We start from the raw sequence: 25,912 nt of genomic DNA on the forward strand, positions 1-25,912 counted from the left end.
TGTCAGTATATTAAAGTTAGTAAAATATATTGAAAATTAATAGACTTAATCCTATTAATTTTCAAAATATTGCACTGATTAAAAAACTTGTAACAGGTCTTCAGAATGGTCTAAGTAGTTTTAGATCATATTTTAAAATTCAGCATCTATCACTATTACTATTCTGCATCTAATCAGCGTAATGCTAGATTCCCATGAAACGCGAATTGTTATTAGTCCGTCGTCTTAAATTTATAGTGAAGTAGATGGTGGTGGTAACGTAATTTATAGTCTTTGTTATAGGCGACTCACAATGCCGCTCATATATCATTTGCTGCGGTCAAGTTTTATGGCGGATAACGGCATCTTCTACACTTGCATAATGGCTGCTTCAGGACTTAGACCCTTGACCACTTCCTACAAAATGTCTGTGATATCTAATACATAAATCAGGTTTTCTAAATAAAAACTCTGGATCCGTTTTATCTTATATTAAATAATAACTAATATAATTTTAATACATTCGGAGATTCGTTTTCTATAACTATATTATCAGTCTAAATAAAATTACCTATTCATAACTATAGGTATGTGGCCGAAAAATTTACTGGTCTTCTTACATAGTCGTTTCAAAAACTCGCACAGGTGCATATAACTACGATTTTTAAAAGATACTAACAAACTTAAGCAGTTAAGTATACTAAGTTAGGTCAATATCATAAAATTCATAAAGACACATAGGGCACTGTTAGTGTAATGGACAAAAAAAAACATTTTTTGATTTATGACACAAGACTGCGGTCTACCATAATATTTAAAATCTTCGAAAATTGCTTATGATTCTTCGAAATGTCATATTTCTGTAATATATGCTGCTAAACGCGCAGAACTGGAAAATATCAATGGTTAACCACCAAATCGTTATATTTTATCACTATTTCTACGGCCTCTTATTGTGCTGGGATCCGTCAGAGGATACATTGAGGCAGGCGGTCACGTGTGAAGTCGATTACATCTAATGCTATCATAAACCCGCGCGGTCGATCGAAGGTCATAGCTTTTCCTGCAGCGTCCGGCGCAGTTCCTCGGTGGCTTTAGTGAGATCCTTCCTGTCGTGGTGCCTCTGCTTGCCCCCCAGCTCGCCCCCGCAGTCCTCCAGGTAGTCCTTGGGCGGCTCCGCCGGGTACTTCGTCCCGAACTTTGGCCGCGGGATGCGCACGCGCTTAACATCATCCAACCAGCTTTCCATTTTGTGTGACACAAGAAGCTGATGTAATTGTTATGCGGCGAGTCCCCTGGCAGGTTTGGCGTGTTTACCTGTAAACAAAACAGCCAACTTGAGTGTGAATACTTATTGCTTATATTGCGTACAGGCCCCGTAGCCGAATGGCATTTCTCCGACGCCAAACGAAAGCGATACGCCGCTGGCTCTGTCGCGCCAATACGCAAGCGCGATAGAGATAGATATCTACTAGCGCTTCGTTTCGTGAGCGTTTCGTGAGCGATTGTGCCATTCGGCTAGCCACCCAGTTAATGTGACCGCCGGATTGCAGTGTAAAAAAACGCAAGGACAATATTTAGTTCCAGTAAATATAATTTATCAATTATGCTGATCCAGCGACTTTCAAACCCGAAACAAGTAGGTTACACATAATGTATTATCGTTTTAATTTCTTTTGTGATTAACTTTATTTTAATTTCATTAAAACGTAGGAACAGTCTTCATTAAAAAGGAATGAAAGAGTCGTACGTGCAATGATATTTTACTTAAAGTATTATTTCTCAAGTAAGGAAACAATCAGCTGATATAATAGGTCATGCCTAATCTCATTTTAAACGATACAAAACGCGGCAACACACGTTTGTTACGCCGTGGGCAATTGTTAGCCAATAGTTGCGCAAGTCGCGATGGTCAGTGGGCCATGCTCAAACACAAACAGTTAAATAAATACCCCACTTGTGCCACCATAAGGGCTGATTTAGATGGTATTAGATCTCGCTTACAAGTTTCATTATAATGCGGCATTAGATCGGTCGTCTGTTTTGGAGGTAACCTTGATAGTCCACAGTGTATTTTAAATCGCACCTGAGTTCGCGCGCCTTCTAAACGAACTTTAACTTTACTTCGACATTAACATATTAAAAAGAACGGCCACAACTGCACAAGAAATACTTTAATAGTGCAATTTTCTAGTAAGTGCGTACTTTATGTGCTCGGATGTAATCCATTGTCAAAAAAAGGAAAGACTTTGGTTACTTAACTGCGGCTACGAGAACAATGAGGTAAATCGATTTCGCAACTACTACGTCGTTACTACAGAATATTTCTACAAATCCACGGTTAATGCTCACTTGAACGAGACTGTATTTTAATCCAATAATCCAAGCAACATAAACCCTTAACGCCTTGTCACAAAGACTGTGAAATCGTAACTTTTCTCGTTATCACGTCATTACTTTGGTTATGACCTAGGTACTTAATAGTTGACTTTTCGTTTTCTTTATCATTTTCTTATCCCAGTCATGCGACCGCTTTAGCTGTGGTGAAAAAATGTGGAATAAAGCACATGACAATCTCGACTCAACATTCTGAAAGATCGTGAGTCGCAACTGCAGCATAAATTGATATTCTTGTGATACTGATTACAGGCTCCACCTACATGCTTTCCCTTTTTAACACTACCACATAATTCACTCTATTTTCTAAAGATAAATCCTTCATAAGTACAATTCATTTCTCCTCTTCATTTGTGTTTATTGCTTCAGGTGTATTGAGCGTCAAATGTTTCTGAATTTATGTACCTACCATTTACTTGCCTTTTTAACGCGATATATGAGATACAACTTCCTAGTGATATCAAAACCTAACCTAAAATAGATAGGCATGTAAATATAAAACAACATTATTCATACGTAATGGTGGCATTTGCCATTAAATACGTGTAGTGGCAAACAATATGAGCCAATAAAATCATTTTATTCACTATTTTATTAGGGAAATGATGAATGACAATGATGAATGTTTGATTCGCGCTTGCGCCGGCCGAGACAAAGATCTGCATGCACGATCGGCTCTCTCCGGAGAAAGTGAGGCTAAACGCGGTGGCGGTGTTCTATTTGACGCTTTCAATAACCTTATTTCACGACGAATTAATTAATGAGTTAACATCAAATTATTAAATCACACATTTTAAGAAATATTTGCATTTTGCTCTGAAAAGACTCATATAGGAATGGAATATCAAAACCATTTAAGAGTTAGTATTTAATTCATTGAATATTTTACGACAAAAACGATATTAACAGGGTTATCCAGAAATCATGACATGACTACATATCGATCTTTAACGGACTTAAATATAATCTCATCGATATAATTACTTGTGGAAGTCTCGCAAAATCGAGTGGTTAGAGCAATTGGACATCATTAATAGCTAATATCACGCGAACGCAGAAGGTGGATAATTTCGAAATGTAAGTAATGTCTTAGAAAGCGGGTCGCTAGAAGCCAATAACTATACCTAGTTTATGGTGTTCTGGTTTAGTTCGGATTGTCGTGACTCAGAGTCGTAGGTGCGATACGGCGCCGGCGCTAAACGGCAACCGGACTGGCACCTGACTTTTCGTAGAATAAAATGTGAGTCAGTGAAAGAGTTATCTTATAAACCTGTCCATTGATTTATTATTTTGTTACTTTGGTGCTTGTTTTTCCGGTAAATTTGACATGTACGCAAGTGCTTTCTACCAGTCTAGGCGACTACTTGGTCGACAGTTGGTTCAGTTTATGCAGTAGTATAGTGCATTTGACAGTTAGATATTTTAGTAGGTAATACTGAAATGATTATTAGTGGCACTAAAGAGAAACCAGTGTTTAACCAACCAATAAAATATAGTTGAATTGTAGCCGGCTAGCAGCGGAGAAATTAAACGAATGTTCTTGCAGTAAACAATATAATATAAAAAAAAACCAATATATACAATAAAGTGGGTACTATCTGTCAGTACGCGAGTAGGTAGTATAAGATCGTCACTGGCCTCAACGTTCCTTCTGCTGGTCTTCGTCGAGCCGTATAACGTGGTCTGTCCGCGGGTGCCACTGCGCGAGTTGTACAGAAACCAGGCTGAAGATGTTCCAGCGCTGAGTAGTATAGGCAGCAACGTTCAGCAAAGATCTTCTTAAATTTTAAAGCAGAAGAAAGGGCTGCAACAATCGTGCGTGCTTAGATCTGCAGTCGGAACCTAGCCCAGGCCTTATTCGCTTTCGCGAAACAGTGACGTACAATAAGACTTGGATTAGGTTTCAACATTAAACGAATAAACTTAACTATTTACACATATTATACAATTATAAATACATGCATAAGAGGCAGCCCAACACAAACACACTGTTTTTACAATAGAAGTATTTCACAAGTTTTAAATGCAATTAAATAATTAGCACTTGAAATGTATATGAGCCTTCCCCGGCAGAGAAAATTTTGTGCAAAAAAACAAAAGACGCGTGATATGGCCGTACTTTTTCTTCTTAGCGGCCAGTGCGCGCGGCGACTGCAACATGCAGGTTTGCCATGTTACAGAATGACACTCTGCTTAACTGCACGCACTAAATTAGTGCGATATAGGTTAAGACGCTACGGGAGCGAAAATGCTAAAACGGAAAGGAGTCCCCCTTTCAATTTGGTAATTTTAATTAAATATACTAGTGTTATTAACTAGATTTATCGAAAAAAATGCCCATTAAGAACAACTCAGTTAAAAGATATTGCGAAAAAATCTTTAAAATCGAGGTTCCGCTCTCGACTGTTTCCTCCTTCAAAACTTATTTAAACGGAACGAAATTTGAGAATTTGAATAACAATGAAATAATCTGTGTCGGACCGTTTAGATTTATTGGTTAATTGTTACCGATCTTGAGTATCACACCTTTTTTTAGCCATATTGAAAAAGGCCGTTTTTAGAAATTTTTGATTGGCTCTTTTAAAATAAAAATAGCAAAAAAATCAAAACGGTCCGACACAGATAAAAATAATAATAATCTGTGTAGAAAAAAAATAATTGCTCTATCTTCAAAAACCAGTGAGGAAATAGTCGAGAGCGTTTGTATAATTGACCTGTATCGTATCGTCTTAATGACAGTAGAATAAAATACATAGTGTCATTCACCTATATTTTATTGGTTAGTTAAACACTGTTATTTCTGCTCCCTATTAAGGCACCCTAATGATGCTGCTTCTGGCGTTGTTAGTCGGATATAACAAGCACCCGAGAAATGACAAATAAATTATGTATTTCTTTCGTTTAATACATGTTTTAAAAACGTTGGAACTTTATATTTTTTTTTTGTTTAAATTATTATTTTAAGAGTTTACTTTGAGACTAAATACGGTTAAGTACCTTTGCTTGATTGATTAATGAATAAATGTGTACTACTACTAATGTTACTAATGTTTGCCAAATCTAACATTATAAGATACAATAGGTATTCGTAACATTACGAACCAGACCACGCGTATTCATGGATGATACGAAATTGTAAAACCTCAGTAGGGTTAAGGTTTGAAGACGGCTGTCTATCATTTGTCACCTTACCTGTCACGTCCTAACAAATGCGACAGTGCCGCATGATATGACAAGTGACAAAAACGCGACCGTGATACCGCTGCTTGTTTTCTTTCTGTTTGGTTTAAAACTGTTTATTACCAGACCTACCTCACTGGTCATAGGTCATGGGCGATAGTCAAGATGACATTAAGAACGTTTATATGAGTACAAGCACCTCGTTATAAATAGTAAAGAGAAGAAGGTAATGGCGAAAGCTGAAGCGAGACACAGTTTAAAGTCCGTACTTGGGTCAATAGAAAAAATTTAAAAAAGACTCGTAGAAGTTAACCAACTTTTAAGTTAAGGTGGTCACTCGATAAGAAATGAAAGTGTTAGTAATTCGTCCCTTGTGATTCGTAAAAATATCAGCACTGTAGGCGTTTGTGAACAAAATCAACGTTTAATATTTAAAAAAAAAAATAATTATACAAAAACCAAAAATTTTAATAGGACAGATGCAGCCGGAGACGAGTGCAAATGGCAACAATAGTGCCTATTCACGTTTCGCTTGACGGGACGCAAGACTTGCCGGAAATGTCCCGCCGATTGCGTGCGCCCGCCCCATGCATAATTCCCCAAACATTTTATTTTACATTGTCTGATCATTCCAAACATTATCTGACCTCGAGATCCATAACAACGATGAGCAATATTACACTGGTTAGTTCGAATCCATGCGTTTGTTAAGCATAAAGACTCACAGTCCTGTTGTCGCTCTTACCGCTGCATCGGAGCGTAGGTACTACTTTTTTAAATCATTAACACGACAGGTGTTGTAAACAATCATATAAGTAGAACACGAATCCAGTGAATAAAATCATAAGTCTGTAGCCTAATAGTTAGCCTTTTTGTTTCTTCAATAATGTTACTAATGTATAAGTGACTGCTTGTATTTATATTAAATTTATGATATAGCCAAACGTAATGCGTCAAGTCAACTTTTTTGCGTCTCGCTTAGTATAGCGTGCCAATAAATTTTATTATATCGCATTGCTACTAAAGTGTGGGTTAAATTAATTGAGATAGGTTTTTGCACGGAATGATAAAAAATATACTGTATCATTAAGGTATCTGTACACTATTCCGGGATAGTAAAATGTGGTACATTATTCCGGGATACTTTGGTTTTTGTCGCAAAATAAGGAAACTATCAGTAAAATCTTAAGTTAATGCAATATTTAATTAACTATAGATCAAATAGAACCGAAAAAGTCGATTTTCGGATATTTATCTTATCTTTTGAAGCCATGAGGTACCTCCAAATGCGTCAGTCGCAACCACGCAGTGGTTTCTATGGGCGTGTTTGACGGTGAGCTTAACGCGGCAGCGGAACTTCGTAAGGGTTTGCTGTGATGATGGTAAGTTTATTGATATTAAATTTGTATCATAATTGTCTTATAGTTATTAAAAGACATTTATATCATCTTTTCAAGTTAATTTAAAACATATTTTTATTAAAATGGCCGCTCCCGGAATAATGTACACCATTTTGACGAGGTGTACATAATTGCGGGAGTATCACGGAATAACGGAAACACAGTCCGTAATGTTTTTGTGTCCTATTACTATTTACGGTTTAGTATATTTATATATTTGATGTAAATACATTAAGTAAAGATTACAGATTATAGTGACATAATTACGGTACATATATTTTTTAGATTTTAATCTCATAATTGAATACGAAATGTATACTCATTGAGTAATACGTGCGAAATATTAGACTGTGCCATCAATATTAAATTTGTTTTATTTCATAAAATTAAAGCACAAAGTTTATTTATTTCAATGTTTTGAGTGTAATTGTTATATAATCTTCCAATATACTAAGAAAAAAAATCTTGTTTATGTTTTAATATAGCCTTTTTTTGACTGCCGTAATTAAGTACACGACTTTATATGAGTGTATCTTATTCCGGTATACTTATATAAAGTATATTAAAATATATAAACTCATAAAATAAGGTACAAAGACCCGGATATTATGTTCTTAAACTTCCTTAGTTAGCTAAAAAATTTTATACCGCATATTGGTTTGTCCGTCAGCCAGTCTGTCCGTCTACGATTTAGCTCAATCATCATTCGTACTAGAAAGCTAAAATTTACATGAGGACAATACATAATAGGATAGACATATATAAATATAAAATAGTACCTATGTAAACCGATTTCATCAAACATGGCTAAGAAGAACACTCTCGGTTAATTCAGCTCTTTCAAACGAAAAAAACTAATCAAAATCGGTTCATCCATTCGAAAGCGATGCATTAGACAGACAGACAGTGAAACTTATAACACCCTGTCGTTATATCATATAATCGTTATACCGTAAAATATCATATTTCCCTTCCCATTCCAGCTCACCAAAATATTGCCAATTATAAAAAATACACTCTGTATAAGCATTTATCAAAACGATATGTGCATTATATATTTATGTAAACAATATTTTTAATTCGTTTCTTTACATTATGCTTCAACAAAGTGGACTTTAAAGATATCCCGTAATAATGTACAACGACTCCCGGAATTAAAGCCATACCAAAATTGTATCCCGGAATAATGGGCAAACTAAGGGTTTAGTAAAACAACGGTAATTTCTATAAATTAGAAGTTACGATGCAAAATAGTGTCTTAAATCAATCGTAGAAGACTTATCCTCAAAATAAAATAGTTAACACCACTAGAAACCTCGCATTTTTGTTTCAAACCTCACTTAAAGTAGGAAACGTCTTAAGTTCCCGTAATATGGTACAGTTACCTTAGTAGATGCCTCATAGTTGTCCTTAATTGTGCAAAGAATATTCGACCGCATTGCATACTAATTTTACCTTGGCGTGTCTTTGCTAATCAATCAAGGGTTTCAAAGTCGTAAAAAAGCACTGGCTGTGCAAATAAATGCTGTGGTAAAATTAGGAATTCTTAATAATTTCGGTAAAGAAAGTGTGATTTTCTTTGTTAATCATGTAAGGCAAACAGTTTCCCGGCCATTTCCTCTAAAACAGAGAAAATACTTAGGTACCAATATTACCTATTAATGCTAAAGCGAATGTAAAGGCTCAAACCTCTTCAGGTAGGTATGTATAACTATACGTACCTACTAAACCTAAACGTATAAAATTTCCTATGGATAATGAACAATACATATAGGTAAGGTAGTTTGAGTTTCCTATAAAAAACACAGGATATGATATGATAGAATGTCACGCTGAAGTCGCGAGCGGAAGCTACTTCGAGTATACAAAACCTATTTACATAAAATGTTCGGCGTTACGGCATGGCCACTTTACCTGCCTAACACAGCAATTGATATTTAATAAATTTTAATATCCATTTTGGGTGTCTCTAATATAATTCCGCAGTTTATTATTGCGATTTTAGGGCCTAAATTTCCCCGCATGTTACAAAAAAGACAGTCCCAAGTGAAGTAGTTATGGTTAATGTGTTATGTGCCCGCCGCACTCCAGATTGCTTTCGTACGTGACACCATATACTACGCTCAATTGAACCTCGCAAACTCACATGTCTTACTTTCTCTCGAACGTATTGTCTTAGATTCGCCTCATACAATTACCAACTTGATCCTTCGCGGAAACTTTATTGTTTGTACGTTAAGTGTGGGTTGCCGCGTTGTTATTTCAAATCTTATACCACAATACCAATATTTTGTTATTACGCAATGTGAATCATATCGTTCTCGTTTCATTCGTCATCCCTGTTAAATCTAGATTTAAAAGCTGATTTAGCTTTTATTTTGATAAAGCAAGTTTTAATTATAGTTATGGTCTTATGATTAACTTTGTATTAAATTTATATAAAGTCACATGGTCAGTGTTATTACGGCCATATCACAAACGAACAAAAAATACTAAACAGTACGGTTACACTTCTTGTACCAATAAGTTTTTTATGAGTCGTGAACCGATTAATAATGTGCATGAGTCACGCCGGTTATATACCGTTGCGACAACAATCGGCTCCGCTGCATGCTGCACCCGTGGCCCACTGGCACACGCCAGATACCACCTCTTTGTCCCTTGATCGGTTCTCACGTGCCACCGATGACAACACTATTGTTCTAATTCAATAACCAAACTGTATCATTTTAAATGCATGTTCAATTGACCGAAAAGGTGACATCTTCAATGAACAAAGCGCTTAGTAATTATTGAATTACCTAATTCATTTATAATTGTTTTCTCTAGTAGTTACTAGATATGACCGCTTAATGCCGACATAGGTACTCCCCAACTAGCAAAATAGTCTTGGATTGCGCACTTTATAAGAGTAGTGGGCTTATAGCACTCTAATATTTGTTTTAGAAAATGTTATGCTCTTAAATTAGCCTTAGACAAGTTAGTACGCACTCTAGAACTCTCTGTCTCATTACTTAGTCTCATATGTGTATATAAGCGCATTTTATAATACTATTATAGTAATTTAGTTCGATATTAGCGTGATATAGAATAAACATACTTAAATAAACAATAGATAAGATCAATATAAAGTGATTAGACCTTAAATCGATTTTGGGAACACAATTGTAAGTATACAACCATTTCACATCACCAACATTGCCATTTGAATAAAAAGTAAAAACAATAAGTAGGTACATTTGTTTTTTTAGGGTCAAGTGATATAAAATCAGGTCAAGATAAAGAAAATGAGGTTTTATATAGGTAAAGCAAGGAACCCTAAATTAATTAAACATGGCCGTATCATTGGTATTCAAGAATGCTAATATTAAGTAAATGATCTTATAATAGTCTAATAGCGCACTGAGAAAATGCAACTATAACAATGGCGTCTTTTTACTGCAAATATAGAAATAAAATAATTAACGAGGATACAAAATACTATTATTTGAGTGGGCGCATGAAATTTGAAGTGTAAATAAGGGTCCATTTTACAGTAAATAATATTTTCCAAATACTTACTACGCAATATGAAGAAGCACCAAGGATAATAAACACGCAATTATAAGTTTATAAGTATTACTAAATGGTAATTCGTACCTTCAGTGTTTATTTTGTCACAACATTTTTTTTATATTATCACGCTACAGACCAAGCGTACCGTGTTGTCGTACAAAAATCAAAATAAGCTTGTTTAGGCTCATAAGAGTCTAACGTTGGACCAAAATAAGCCTATGTAGGCTTATAAAATACTTACCTGAAAGCGATATTAGCCTAAGGAGGCTTAAATTAGTTTTGGCATGATTACTGTAAAAGCAAACAGTATGCAATAAAAGTGATATTAGAACGATATTAAAATAAATACGCTTATAATTGTGCCCAAATCCAGGATTATACGATGATATAGAATCAATATAAAACCAAAAAAATGTAGTCTTGAGATCGTTGTAAGCGCGACTTTTGCTAGTTGGGTCGTAATCTTAGAAGATATTGGTTTCGAAATTGAGGTAGGTTTGTAATATTAACATTTGGTTAATATTGTAACACTTACGCAAGTTCATTTTGTGCGCCGTTTAATACGTCTTGGTATTTAATTAAAAATAATAATTCCATTACTCATAATCAAGTAATTACATATTTAAGTAGATGCGACGGCGACGGTGTCATAATATTGAATTTTATAAATAAATAAATATTGGGGACACCTTACACAGATCAACTTAGCCCCAAACTAAGCAAAGCTTGGGTGCTAAGCGACGGTATACTTACTTAAATAGATAAATACATACTTATATACATACATAGAAAACATCCATGACTCAGGAACAAATATCTGTGATCATCACACAAATAAATGCCCTTACCGGGATTCGAACCCAGGACCGCAGCTTAGCAGGCAGGGTCACTACCAACTGAGCCAGACCGGTCGTCATTAGAGTCCAATTTATTCATTTACCCATAAACGTTCATAAACGTTTATTCATAAACGTTCACTAAAGTTATCAAGCCGATGAAGTTCGTTTGTCCCTTTCCGACGTGTGGGTGTGATAGAAAGGGACAAACGAACTTTATCGGCTTAATAACTTTAGTGAACGTTTATGAATAAGGCGGTTCTTTAAATTTACACATATGGTTTAGCAATGCATGTTCATTAACACAGAAATAGTAACAATAACAAGATAATACAGTAAACAGAAAATGATGCACGCATACTGAAATTAGATGCACGCATAATATTGATCCTAATTAACTTCGGAAATATAGATATATTCCTTTAACGCGAGAACGCCGCACCAAAATTGCTGGAAAAGTTAAGATTTTCTCATTATCAGTATCTAATGCAACCGGAATAGGTACTTAATACCCAATAATTATTCGTTACAGTACTTAATAGGTCTCATGCATACTTATCGTCTACTAGTGCCTACGCCAAATCTTGGGATTAGTTATCAAAGCAGACTCCAGGCTCCCATGAGCCGTGGCAAATGCCGGGATAACGCAAGGAGGATGATGATGATGCATACTTATCGTCAATGTGAACTAAATAAGAAATTAAAGGTAACCGGTTCTCCCTTTTCCCAGGAACTAAAAAGCGAACAGGAAGACGCGATTTACGTACTAGTACTAGTACCTATCGCCTGGATCAATATTTCCTGTAATCGCCGGTTTCCCGTCTCGTTACGTTATACTTTCGCATGTTTATTGAGATTAAGAACGGCAGAGGAGGGAAAAGAAAATAGAACAGCAATGTCAGTTCCTTAAGATTGATATGAGATTTAATCGTGAACCTTCCTGTTAGAAAGTGCGTCAGTATAAATAGTTACTATAAGGTTAAGTGGCGGTATGGAGGTTTCAAAGGATTTAATTTCTCCTTATAGGCACTATTTGATTGGAGATATTGATTTTAGTACCTTATGAGATTTATCTGGTGATATAACAGAGATACATTAACTATCCTTTTTATGGATTACGAAACAAGCTTTATTAATATGTCGGTATATGTCAGGAAATTGGGTTAGTGCCATATATTGTTGGATTTAAATATAAAACTGGTTCAGCCGCAAAATCATCATTTAACGTAATGTAAACATCAGAATTATTTCACAGTTCTTCGAACAACATGGAAGTACCCTTTGTTTTTGTAACATTATCTAAATCCCAGATTTTTTAACTTTATATGTCGGTCAATCCAACTGGACACCCGGTAAATACGGCATTACGAACGGAACTTAGCACAGGAGATACAAAGTGCACAGTTATGAATTATGCAAAATATGGTTTAGCTAGGATGCAGGTGGGTGACGGTGAACGGCCGCTGTTTGGCTAGCGGGACCGCGCGACGTCATGTGCGACTCCTCTCCCACGCGCGCTAATTGCCAGCTTTGTTTGCCTCCAAACCTGTACCGATGTACCACTCGATACTCATTTACTAGGTTTACTCTACGCAGATACCCGTAACGATTTCCTTATCGATTATCGCCATTCCTCAAATCGTACATACTGAAGATTCTATAATACCGCACGTACGACGGTTCCTATCTAACTTGTCGCAAAACACGTACAGATACCTATTTACCTACTCTCTACAGATGATTCCTTTTCAGTTATCAAGAAATGGTGTGCCTACTTAAATGAAGAGTGTATGTGTGATATCCCTCTCAGCGTAATTTGAACCGTCGCTCATATTGCAACATATGTCAGTTTGAATTTAAAATGAAGCCGCGGTTCAATCGTAAAATTTTAGAGTTCGCTAAGTGTGGCCTTAACATAGATTACAAGATTGCCACTTTGATAATAAACGGTCCGGTTCATTGTGAAATGTTTTTTCTACTTACTTTCGAGCGGTTCTGCCTTTTTGTGCAATACATTTACCTCAATTTGCCGTTTGAAACCAATATCGGGTGTTCCGGGTAGGCGAGATCATTAAAAGGTCCCGATGTAATCTCCGTGCCGCTCGTGCGCCGGGGCGACCCGCGGGTCAGCACTAATCTCACCACTACACCGCTTTTGCGGACCTTTGAGGTAATAAGTTAACCGCTTTAGTCGTTCTGCCTTATCATTGAAGACGCTTAATAAAGGAACTCAAACCATACATGCCCCCATCTTTGAACCTGCATTAAATTATGTACTTGACAGTGACTGTTATCCCGCAGTTGGATCAAACGCAGAAATGTATTTCGACTCCTACGGATCCGTAATAGATGCTAAATTATGACTGGGACAACGGTTATTTTAAGGGCGGAGAGGCTATCGGCCCATCGAGTCGGCGTCCCACACAAACTGTATAAGGAAGGTGTACTGTAACATTAACCCCGTTGCGAGCCACGTCTCCGGATCGTGATCTCGTGCGCCGCAGCTTCGCGAGCAAATAGATACCGATCTAGCCATCAGTCGGTGCCTGCAGGCCACGTAACGTTACGATAGTACTTCCTAATCTCAAATGTCACACTCTATACGAGAACAATACCCGCAATTTAACTAAAATGAAACAACACACGCAAAGTGTTGTAGTACCGTGTCTGTACATAACGCACTTTAACTTGAATTGATCACGGGTCTTGACTCTTGACGATTATTTCCTATTAGAGCCATAGAAAGCGTGTCATGGCAGTTGTCAGCCTGTGAAGTAGGTAGGAGAATAAAAAAGTGCATAATTTACGACAATACAATAGACTTGGCATGGGTCGAAGGCCGGATCTGTGCTGTCGACGGCGTCCTTGTTGCATCCGAGCGCCGCGTCCGATGCGCAGATCCGCAGGGATTTTATAAGTATCGTCAACTGCACCCCGGTTATTAATTACAATTATAGGTTTTGATTGATGCTAAGAAAAGGAGGCACAAAGGAAATAAGGTTTTCACCACACCTACTGGTAAAGGCTCTCTTGATACTTCAAAGAAGAATAACAAAGGTGCATTTTATCCACAAGAGTGCATCAAACTAAATCAAATCTCTCAATTTATTCAATATTTACCTATGATTCAATATCTTAATTTACCTGTACGTAAATTCTACCTGCCAGCCAAGACCCAAGTTAAAATTTGTATGAAATTACTATGCACTGAATGAAAACACATGTAGGTATAATTAGATAGACAATTAAAGTAACGGTAATTAATAGGTAGATATGTAATTATGTATCTAATGTATCATTCTACTGGGTACGTACTACGTACAGTATTCGATTTTGGTAAGAACTTTTTGCTAATACATTTTTCGGTGGTTAATATGTAACCTTATTTTTTGACGGAACACATGTAAATAATAATTAATTTAGTGTGGTAAGGGAGGCCTATTCTTAACACAACAAATATTTTTCTGGGAGGCCGATTGTCTAAACACAGTATTAAATACGGTTGAGTTTAATTTGCATTATCAGATTTCCCGTGGTCTCCATTGTATTCAGTGTACTAACTACGTAATAAGTCGGTCCACCTACGGCTATGGCATAACCCTAGAAAATTAACTATGCGATACATCTAATAGGAGCTGCACGCAACCGGACTAAATGAAACGAGAAATCTAGTTACATGCACACAGGTGTCACATGCACGTTGCAATAAGAAAGAAGGATACGCACTGTCCGTGGCCCAAAAAGAACCGGCCGACGCGACGGTAAGCAGAACTCGATCAGATACCTACATGTGATCATATTAACACACTGCAATTCACTTGACGCAAATAAATTGTTCCTTTCGTATTTATAGAAATTGTATTAATATGTTTATGAACGAACACGAGGAAAAAGAAACTAAAATTCGATAGAAACTACGATTCTCTATGTTCATACAATTAAGGTAACACATAACCCAATAGGAAACTATTGCAAAAACTCATGCTGCAATTAGGCTGGTACCATAATTACAATGCAATAGGTAGATAAAGGAATACAACACCAGCAACCGATAAAATCCAGGAAATGGTGTAAACGTTATTGATGATTCCCCACATGTTTAACACACATAACGAACGAAAACAAAAGGTGACCACAAAGGTATTGTTTGCCAGCGACCCTGTTGGCTAAATGCGCCAGGTGATTTTAAAACCGCAGTAGAAACATTGACCTCAATTAAAGATTTAACTCACCTGTCACGCTTATCCTGTTTGCGAATCACACTGCCTTCTATTTGTAAACAAGGTGTAGATCAAGTAAGCGAACGACACGCGCGAGCCGGTCGACGATTCGAGCAAGACTGGCCGAGTGGTTCCACCGCGGGAGGGCAAAGGCGGCGCAGGCGCAGGCGGCTAGGCCCCAGTGCGAATGGAGTTCACTCCGCTAGCGCGGCCCCCGGGTCCTGCTGCGCGAGCGGCGGCAGGGCCGGCCGCATGCGAACTTGCCAGACCACCCGCGTACTACTAAAGACGTTTTAGTTCTTGTAGGGACATTGCGATATTTGCGATACATAAGTTTTACCAACAGCCAACATTGTATTCCTATATGAACCCCATAGATCGTATCATTAATTATAACACTCAGATTTATTAGTACATGAAAATATGAGCCAAACACGCGTTTTTGTGTATGAAATTATCTACAAGTGCGTCGCCGTCTATTCCATAATCACCGTAATCGTCTACTGTAGTGTCTTATTGGCGTTGTAGAGTTAAGATACTAAGGCAGTGATTCCTTTTGGTTTTGTAAGTAACCAGTATCTGCTTCCGCCTGATTCCATCAGCAATGCAAACAGTTATTAAAGTTAACAGCGTATTCTTAAAGACTGTATTTGGAATCACCAGATGGGAACAATTATCAAATAAAGTTTTGAGTAAATTGCTTAAAAGCCTGCTCCGCACCGTTAGTTCCCACGAGGCAGGCATCACTCCGAAACTGGATAAGCCGGAAACGGTCACATAAAAAACATAACACTGGGCACCTGTACGAGTATTCGTCAGCTTCAAAATTTAACAGTCGTTTTTCCCATGGCACTGGTGCAAGAACACGCATAATGGATTAGTAATTGTCTCTCTTATAAAGCGAGGCTTATTTATAGTGAGAGATTCTGATCTTATTTGGCAAGGTAAAAAGCTGCCATAATCTGGAGCGGCTGCCTTGCTTTAAAGTAAGAGAAGGTATTTAATATTGACTTATGCAGAGGATAATGTATGATAATTACGAGACCTTGATAACTATATTTGTAAATGGTGTTACACTTTTGATTATTGGACTTACAAAATGTTACGTAAAATGTTTTACTCTAAAAGGATTAAAGTAAAAGTTGTGAGAAAGTGAAAATTATCGCGTGCAATCCAACGGAGTTGTTTTATTCTTGTTTGGACACAATCAACATTGTCATAAATTAGTTGGGAAACTCTCAAGTTGGATAATATGGTGTAACATGCCCATAACGCAGAAGCAAAACAATTCATACATGAATAGGTATATTTTATTTGTTAGCAAGTAAATAAATAGGAACAACATGGTATCACGATATTTCATCGCATCCGAAAGCACATTAGATGATTTGTTTTTGTAATGATACAATTTTGCGATTCCACCGGCACCGCTGTTTAAAGTGCTCTTTCAAATGTTGGATTATCTTTGTTTAATTTGGGTAATCGTGATACCTAATCATTGACTAAAGCGAAAGCTGGTAATTGAATCAATAGCTCTTTAGAACGATTACTGAAGCAGGCTAAGCTTGTGGTTAGTAAAAGTGAAACCAATGCTGGCTTTGTCACAGCTATCGGCAATATAGGTGGTTTCACTATCATCATTCAGATTACTTAGAACGATCCACCTGTCAAAGGAACTCTCACTTATAATACAGCAACTAACTACATATATCCAAGTTGGCTAAATTGATGCACTTTTAATATACAGAACAGCGGCTATATCTATCAGTTAATACCTACAACTATATTGAACGGGGGAAATTCGTTTACGATTGGAATTGATTTAAGGCCATCGGGTTATCTTTGGTCAGTTATTCTTTAGCTTATAAAGTAACGGTATGATTGGGTTTCGTAGATATCGATTTATTAGCTTCTATTGAAATAATTGTTAACAAAAAATCGATGGCTTCGATTTTAAAGATACAGTTAAAACCAGCTTTTATAATACCGAAGTTGTAATAATCTAATTGTATTTATTTCTATGTACATACTTAAATGTTTCTTGTGCTCATCTAGGCATACAGTCGTATATTAATCGCTATGAAAGTAATATGCATTACGGATGTATTTTTATTTTTATGTCAAGGCATACATAATAATAGCTACTTAATGCATTCAACCTCGTCATCTTTATTATCGTCTATGTAAGGTAGTCTACGCGGTATAATAGCAACGAAAGTGCCGTAAGCGTCACGTCCCAAAAACTTTTAACTTCGTCATCTTTACAAAGACTCCGGTTGTAACGGAACCATATATGGAACATGTGTTACGTATGATTATTGCGACTCGGTCAGAGTGCGCCCTCAACAAAGGGCTAATCAAGCCATAAAAGTGATAAATCTCAGTAGAATTCTATTGTGTATCTGTAATCGCATCGAAGTCTTGTGGAAAATGGAGCTGCATTTTGTCGACTGCCGTAGACGACAGAGCAGCTTGTAATGGCACCTACACACTGCGCAATAATTAAATATTCCAATAATAAGTGTCTTGTCTAATCCTTTAAAGTGCCTAAAGGAAAAAAGAGAAGAGTCTTAAAGGCGTATGTAACTGGCTAAATGATCTAAGCATGGGGAATTTATTAATTATTATAGATTTAAAACACTTAAAAAAAGACAAATATCGGTTAATCCACCATGTTTGGCATACTTTCACACGCCTTAATTTTTTAGGTCTTAGTAGGATGAATCGTGTGGAGTGGCCATAATCAGCGACTTGTCGTCGTATATCGCGCAGTCGGGAGCGGGCGCGTGTCGGACGACATCCTCCGATTTTATCACGTTATTTACAGAACACGCTAACGAGACTCGTCCACTTCTTCACGAACCAGATACACTATCAGGATAGGGGAGATGTTCTGAGAAATAATCTTGTCGACTGTTAAGACTTAGATATGTGAGCTCACGCGCGTATGATAAGGTGTAGGTATTTGCACAGTATTTGAATGCAAAAACTTGTAGGCAACACTTGTACTTGCATCAAAATCAAAACAATGGAGTTTCCTTGCATAATCGCAAAGAAAAACGCTGAAATTTCAACAAAGGTTGTTTAGACAGACGGTAAGCAAAATTGGTGGAAAGTTGACGCGACATAACAAACAATGGAAACACAATAGGACAAAATTGTTGCATGACTTGAAAGTTAGCAACTACGTTCACGCCTTCTTGCCTTGTGTCAGGGAGCATTAGAGGATTTAGCTAATTTTAATAACAGTTTTACGTAGATTAGAGAACAATGTACAATAAATAGTCTTTTAAATTTATGTTTCTTTTCATGCATGCTATATGAAACATAGGATCAGGTATGTACTTATATAGTATCCTTAATTGCATTCTGTTTGTTACTTATTAATAATAGTAATTTTAACATTTTAAACGGCGTGTAGGACCTTTATAAGGGGGTTTGTAAACTTCATAGTGAAAGCTTTGCAATTAATATTCAAATATGCCGCTACCCACTTGTTTTCGTAAAAATACGTAGCTGGCTAGAGAATTACATAGTTGTCGCTACATGTAAGTTACTTTCTATTCGTATTAAATATATACCTTCGCATATACCTAAGCAGTACTTAGCAAATGAAGAAATGAAAATTGGGTCTTTTCTGCATTATATGTAGTTAGAACTTTACTTTGATATATAATAAAGTCTTTTGATGTAGGACTTGATATAGCATTGAGCTAGATTATTATGTCTATTATAGAGCTTGTACCTTGTAAGTAAATCCCTAACCTTGTAAGACACCATGCGAGTCGTGGTGTGGCGGTCTCGGGCTGGGCTCGCGTAGGGTGGCGCCCCTGGCTGCAGAGGAAGGTCCTGAGCGAGTGTGATGTTTCAGTGCGGCTATCTCGAGGGGCTGCGCTCATCACTCGGTGGCTGGACGCAGAAAGTTAAATCATGGTACTGGGGACGCCCACTAGTAAGTGCCCCGGCCTCTGCCAGCCGGAACGATCAGCGACATGTCCTTAGCACATTGACAACTATTAACATTTGCACGTTATTTTACAAAAAATCTTTTCTATTCTTTAATTTCAAGTTATCGCTTTATAAAATCGGTGAAATTGCTTGATGTTAGAAACTAATTTGATTGTATGTTTTCACATTATATTATCGCTGCACTTCATTTCGATGTTGAAACTTTATTTGAATCATTAAAGTTAATTTCGAGGTAGCGTTGCACTTTTAAAAATCTGTTTGTTCATTATGATTATTTTTTTAATTAGCCTGTAGTTGAGGTATATTTTTATCGGATGGTGCGCTGCCGCTGCCGTGCCGTGCTGCATGTCATCCAGTAGTCTCGGCGACAACGTTCAAGAAAGACATCAACACTCGCGACCACATACTTCTATTAGCGTTATATACACGTAGATTTTTTTTTTGTTTTGCCTCAGTAATATTCAACGTATCTTTTATCTACTTACTTAGCTGGTGGACTTATAAAAAATTGAAACATATTTTTCTTTACGCTACTATGCATTTAAAATTTTAAAAATATTATTTTGCATTTCGTTTATCTAATTTTGTAGGTTTATTCGAAACACCTAATTAGATAGGTATCTAGTCGGGATAAATAATGCTGTAAGTCTTCATAAAAACATTGTACACTTGTGGAATATAACTCTTTGAACCACGCCACCGAGTGATCGAAACGCATGATTCCGAGCCTCCAGCACACATCTCACTTACAGCTTCTCGATACATTCGACGTGGATTGATCACTTTACATTACTGTAACTGAGGGGCACAAGGTTGTAAGTAACATTCACACCGACTTGTACTGTAGAGCCCTTGTAGCTGTCGCTATATTAGTTACAGCCCTCTGCCACCCAGCTACGTCCTCAATTTCTCAAAGCACTTGTACTTAGAGGCTGAAAATTAATTAGCTGTTTAGTATTGTAGCGGTAAACTATAGCGTGGATGTGGTGATAATAGTATCTACTTAAATAGGAAAAACCTTCATTAACATATTTGTAAGAATCATAGTCTGATCGTGTACATATTTCATACTTTTCACGTATTTTGGCTGAAGTTGAATTTTGAATATCGAAGGTACAGGTTGCTTTTCCACCAGATATGTGCGTCGAGGAAGCTGGACTGTCAAAATTAGTTATAAGTTATAACTGTTGGATATACGAATAGCTAACGAGGCACATATCTGTTGAAACAGTACCCTTAGGTAGTTCAAGCGCCGATATCAACGTTGGTCGCATTCCAGGAGTTGGCGCACAAGTTGTCTCGAAGTTTCGACATGAAGGAGGACGGCGGCGCGCTGGCGGAGGACCGGGGCGGCATCCGGCGGCACCAGTCCATGCAGCGGCTGCAGCACGAGGGCGGGGACGAGGCGCGCGCGGCGCGCGTCGTGCCCGACCACCACGGCAACCTGCACGTCACCGTCAAGAAGACCAAGCCGATCCTAGGCATCGCCATTGAGGGCGGCGCCAACACTAAGCACCCGTTGCCCAGGATAATAAATATACACGTAAGACTGTTATGTTATGAAATAAAAAATAACATTAGTTTAATCTAATTATTCAGTCAAAACAATTCAAAATCAGCAAATACATGCAAGCACTTAAAAACTAGATCTAACCTAATTACACACACACAAAAACATACACAGAAATTGATATGTTACATCAACAGACTCAGGCTCGCATCTAGGGGGGAGCGAGCCGGGCCCTTGCCCCGGGAGTCAAGTCGAAGAGGGGCGCCAAATACGAACTTAGTCAATGGACAACATTTGACATTTTTAAGTTTTTGCTCCCGTCTCGAAAAAATATTCAGTGTATTCGTGAACTCTTGACAGACAATTAGCCCTTCAAGATCAAAGTGAAAATTAATTCAATAATAGTGCTTTTACACTTTAAAGTCAAAACACAAACATAGGGTACAAACTTAACTAGGGTTCCAGTAAAGTCTTCTTATTAAAGCGAAACGTCATAATGCCTTAAGATTGCAGTTATGTTCAGGAATTGATTGAAATTTGTTTTTTATAGTTAATTTAGTCACAAGACATGCCTTGGCAATCAAAATAAAAATTTGATCTCGCATCGCAGTCATAAGTTTTCTCTCAGACTTCATGATTGTGAATGTACAGGAACACGGAGCAGCATACGAAGCGGGAGGGCTAGAAGTGGGGCAGCTGATACTGGCCGTCGACGGGCACAGGGTGGAAGGCCTGCAGCACCAGGACGTGGCGCGGCTCATCGCCGAGTCCTTCGCGCAGAGGGACAAGCCGGTCAGTATATACTATTATTTATATGTATAGAGTACTATTGTAGACTTCATATGCCCATTTACTTCAAGTAAAGAAAATTTAAATACGCTGAGAGCCACTTGCATCACTCGCTTAACTCAAGGTTAGTGGGCTGTCAACTGTCAAATTCTGTATAAAATGGTGGGTTCACCTCGGGTTAACCCTCCATTTTCGGTGGTGCAAGTGACCCTAAGAAACATGCACAAATTATCAGTTGAATGTCAGCAGTTTTGTAGTTCTCTATTGGATGGAGTATTAACTTTGCCTTCAAAAATATACTCGAAACTAAATTGGGTTCACAACAATTCCAGGAGATCGAGTTCCTAGTGGTCGAAGCAAAGAAATCGAACCTGGAGCCGAAGCCGACCGCGCTCATTTTCCTGGAGGCCTAACATCTACTGTCCCTCCCCGCCAGCGACCCCCCGGCCGCACTGGGCACCGCGACCTTGGGGGCCGACCTCACCGCGCACACCACGGAATAGCCAACTCCAACCTGCGCTGCCACATGCTCTTCTAAACGCGTTCCTCAAGCCCCGATACCCCGCACACATGTAAACATCCACACGATTACGTATACGTGACAAGAGTGTTTCACACGAAAACATTGCGCGGGGTGCGGAGCGGAGACGCGCTCTACATGAGATCCGATTCGGATTAATGTTGAACATCGACACTGACATTGACCCCACGTTTCGACGATGACGAGAGATATGGAAAATGACGCAGGTAAAAATAGTAGGCTATAACAAAATTAATGGCACAAGGGAGGCAATCTAAATTTTTTACACCGCGACGAAATGTCCGAAACTATGATGAATTAGTTACGAAGCACACGACTGCCCGAAAGTTTTTAAACTTTTCTTACAAAATTAATCTCCCTTATTTCTGAAGGGAGTTTCGGGTAGTTTGAGAGGTTTTGTAAATTATTTTCTAGAATTAGAAATTAAACCAATTTTAACAGTAGTCAGCGACTGAATTTTATAAAAAATTAAACCCTACTTTTACTAACTACGATAAGTTCATCTTAAAAGTTCACACATTTAAGATTCACAGTAAAATTCGCAGTAAGTTCAATAAATTCAATTCCGTAACTAATTAAATAGAGCTATAATATGAAGAAAGTGACGATAACATAGATCTTACGATGTTCAGTTTTGAGGCGAATTGTGCTGATATAAAAATGATTGGCATTGGTGCTATGGAAAGTGGTAATGTAACAGTTTCGACTCTCCGGATCATATACATTGTAGTTTCATTAGGGATTCGATTAGTGCTTGGTCGGCATCATAGCATTTCATGAGAAATATTCACTCGAGAGCGTCATCCATGTGCCATCAGAGTTGCGTTAGCGTTCGGGAAGTGCAGTAGCGGGGGCTTGGCGTCACCGCATAGCGCATCGTCATGTGTCATACGCGTCATGTAGAGAGAGCTTGCAGCACAGCGCACTCCCCTAAGCAAGCTGGTCCTATACACTTACACAACCCTTCATTATATTAACTCTACTCTTGATTTATTTTATTTTATCCATAGAAAACGAAATAACAAATGCACTAAATGGAGTAATAGGTACGAGTACATGATAAGTAATAACTACTGCATGCATACATACATACCATAAATATAAACATTCGGTAACGCTTTGGTCAATTGTTAAAGTTCGATTTTAGTTCCCTCATAACGTTTGGCATTTGTATGTACACATTGTCCATCATCTATTTTAAACGGCATAATTACAGATATATTGCTCCTATTTATGCGATTTGTATTTCTTTGTCTATGAATTTATTAAGTAAATATATTTAATTTATAATGTAGAATTTAGCATTCGCAGGTCGTTGTATATTTTATAAAGTTGTATCCGATCGTAGAGCATACTCGTAGTATTTGGTTGTGCTTGTTCAGTTTGCTTAGCGGTTCCATCAGTGCGACAGTCATTCCATCAGGTAGTAAGCGGTGAGTTAACGAAATTATGGCGGAGAGGGATTTTAGCCCGCTCTTTTATTTATACATACCTATTTATAAGTAGATATATAAATGAATGTGTGCAATATAATCGAAACTTACGTTAAGTGTTAGAGTCAATATACATTGCGATGCTGTAGGCTTGGCGAAGCGAGGGTATATTGCCGGAGCGTTTTGTTATTATGATCAAAAATAGGTGTGTTCATCAAACTCGAACAGTTGCATATTCATGTGGGAAAGGAAAGTTTCGTAATGTGTGCAGCATCGCGCAGCATACTTCCGATGTATCGATGTGCGTGTCGCTAGTGCTTCAATTATAACAGCTGTAGATATTGTACACGTTCCGCCGATGTTAATATATGTACATGTATAAAATCAAACAACCTATGTATGTCGTCCTAATTTAAAATTATACATCCGTTCTTGATTTTCTGGACAATTTGTGGAACTTATCATTGTAAATATATATTATATCGGTATGTATTTATAAGCTGTAAATATCAGGTTTGAATGTTTTGTATAATATAAAATTAAAAATAAATATTTATTGAAGTTAGTGCCAAAAAGCATTGTACAATCCGCGGGAGCGGCGCGGCGCAGACACGGCGCGGCGCGGACACGGGACGAGCGGCGCGCGGCTCCCACGTGGCTAGTTTTCTACGTCTATTACTCTACCAATTGCAGAATTCACCAAATACGCTTTTGACTGTTAGAATTTGGTCAACATCAAATACCGCGTCATAATTGATATTTATGTAAATGAATTGTATCACTTTGCATCCCTAGTTAGATATTTGGAAATTACGACAAATATTTTTTCACATTATACACGACACGCGTGTAGATTTCGTGGAAAAGGTGGATAACAAATTATAGAAATTCTCTGATGTTAACCACACGTGAACATCCGCCTTTTGAAACCTTACAATTTTACCTTTATCTATACCTACTTAAAACGTTAAAAATAAACAGAATATGCACTGAGACAACTATATTTTGTACATGTAATTATAATTAATTTTAACATGTATCTAAATTATATTTAAAATTATGTAATAAGTTTTTATGATTACCTACACATAAGCGAGCATAGTAAGCGCGGCGGGCACGCCCCGGCCTCTGAGTCAATTTGTCATTTACGTAAAACACTATATCATTTTCAAAGTAAATCCAAAAGCAATTTTAATGTAGATAAATAAGAATTATTTTTAATAGAACTACAACAAATTACCTGTACAATATAAATGGTTTTGGATTGTAATTAGGTTTGTCCCCTGACGTGTTTACCAACCGTAATAATAGCAACGACCCGCGCGCACCGTGCGACACCAGCTCCGGAGCGCAGGCGCCAGCGCGAGAGCTGAGCTAATTTACTAAATTCCTATTATAACCTAATTATTGTAAGCCGTCCATTTATGTTCGCAATTATTTGAACGTTATTATATTTGTAGTAGCGGCTTATTAGCTGCGCAACCTCAAATTTGTCCTCGATGTGTTGGTAAACATTTCATTAGAGACATTGTATCGCAAAGTTTTATCTTTAGCGCAGGTTTGGTTGAAAAGATCTATGTTGTAGTCTGTTGTTAAGTTTGTCGTTGATGACAAAAATATATTGTTATCTAGATATTTTTTGTTTTATTTAAAGCGATCAAATTCCTGCTGCTGAATCAAATGCCTGCGGGTCCAGAGTACCAGAAGGTCGCAGGTTCGAGTTCTGCCGGACGTGCAAATTGCCAATTTCCATTGTTCCTTTAGTTTAAGTATGTATTAAAGTTTAATGTGATCAATTCAACAGAATATTCTGCACTCCACGGATTCCGAAAGAACGCCTACGAAATGTTACGAGCCACAAAATTCTTATAGGTAGGTATAGCGGAGAATAACTGCACGGGAAGCATGGTCGCGCGATAGACGATAAAATAGCAGGCCGTCCCTATCGCACTACTTGTAAGTGCGGTAGGGACGGCCTGATATTTTATCGTCTATCGCGCGACCATGCTTCCCGTGCTGTTATTTACAAGGAGTAATGTTTAAGTTTTATAGCAAAATCGTTTTTCCACCTCAACCGTGCCGACTTATTTAGGCGTTGCGTAC

At 37.6% G+C, this 25,912-nt stretch overlaps 2 protein-coding genes across 8 annotated transcripts in view; one reads left to right on the top strand and one right to left on the bottom strand.

Annotated features, from left to right (window-relative positions):
• Window positions 1-25,442, top strand: part of LOC125226786 (whirlin) — a 137,763-nt gene extending 112,321 nt beyond the window's left edge. For 3 of the 7 annotated variants that reach the window (XM_048130874.1, XM_048130877.1, XM_048130879.1), the window contains 5 exons: window positions 18,899-18,904; window positions 19,439-19,519; window positions 20,816-21,079; window positions 21,698-21,838; window positions 22,168-25,442. In XM_048130874.1, the coding sequence (XP_047986831.1) occupies window positions 18,899-18,904; window positions 19,439-19,519; window positions 20,816-21,079; window positions 21,698-21,838; window positions 22,168-22,248 (573 nt within the window). In that variant the 3' untranslated portion in view covers window positions 22,249-25,442. The remainder of the gene's footprint in view (window positions 1-18,898; window positions 18,905-19,438; window positions 19,520-20,815; window positions 21,080-21,697; window positions 21,839-22,167) is intronic. The other 4 variants (XM_048130876.1, XM_048130880.1, XM_048130881.1 and 1 more) reach the window with 2 other exon arrangements.
• On the bottom strand, window positions 456-15,733 carry LOC125226787. Its single transcript, XM_048130882.1, has 2 exons — window positions 15,580-15,733; window positions 456-1,296 (listed from the first exon to the last, which is right to left on the bottom strand). Exon 2 carries the CDS (start codon window positions 1,226-1,228, stop codon window positions 1,031-1,033), a length of 198 nt encoding a protein of 65 aa, XP_047986839.1. The 5' UTR covers window positions 1,229-1,296; window positions 15,580-15,733; the 3' UTR covers window positions 456-1,030.
• Window positions 25,443-25,912: the final 470 nt, after the last annotated feature.

Source organism: Leguminivora glycinivorella, chromosome 6 (genome assembly GCF_023078275.1).
Source record: "Leguminivora glycinivorella isolate SPB_JAAS2020 chromosome 6, LegGlyc_1.1, whole genome shotgun sequence".
Lineage (NCBI taxonomy): Eukaryota > Metazoa > Arthropoda > Insecta > Lepidoptera > Tortricidae > Leguminivora > Leguminivora glycinivorella.

What these genes read in the sequence shown, in the direction of transcription:
- LOC125226787 (XM_048130882.1), bottom strand. Translation starts at nt 1,228, where the DNA reads ATGGAAAGCTGGTTGGATGATGTTAAGCGCGTGCGCATCCCGCGGCCA.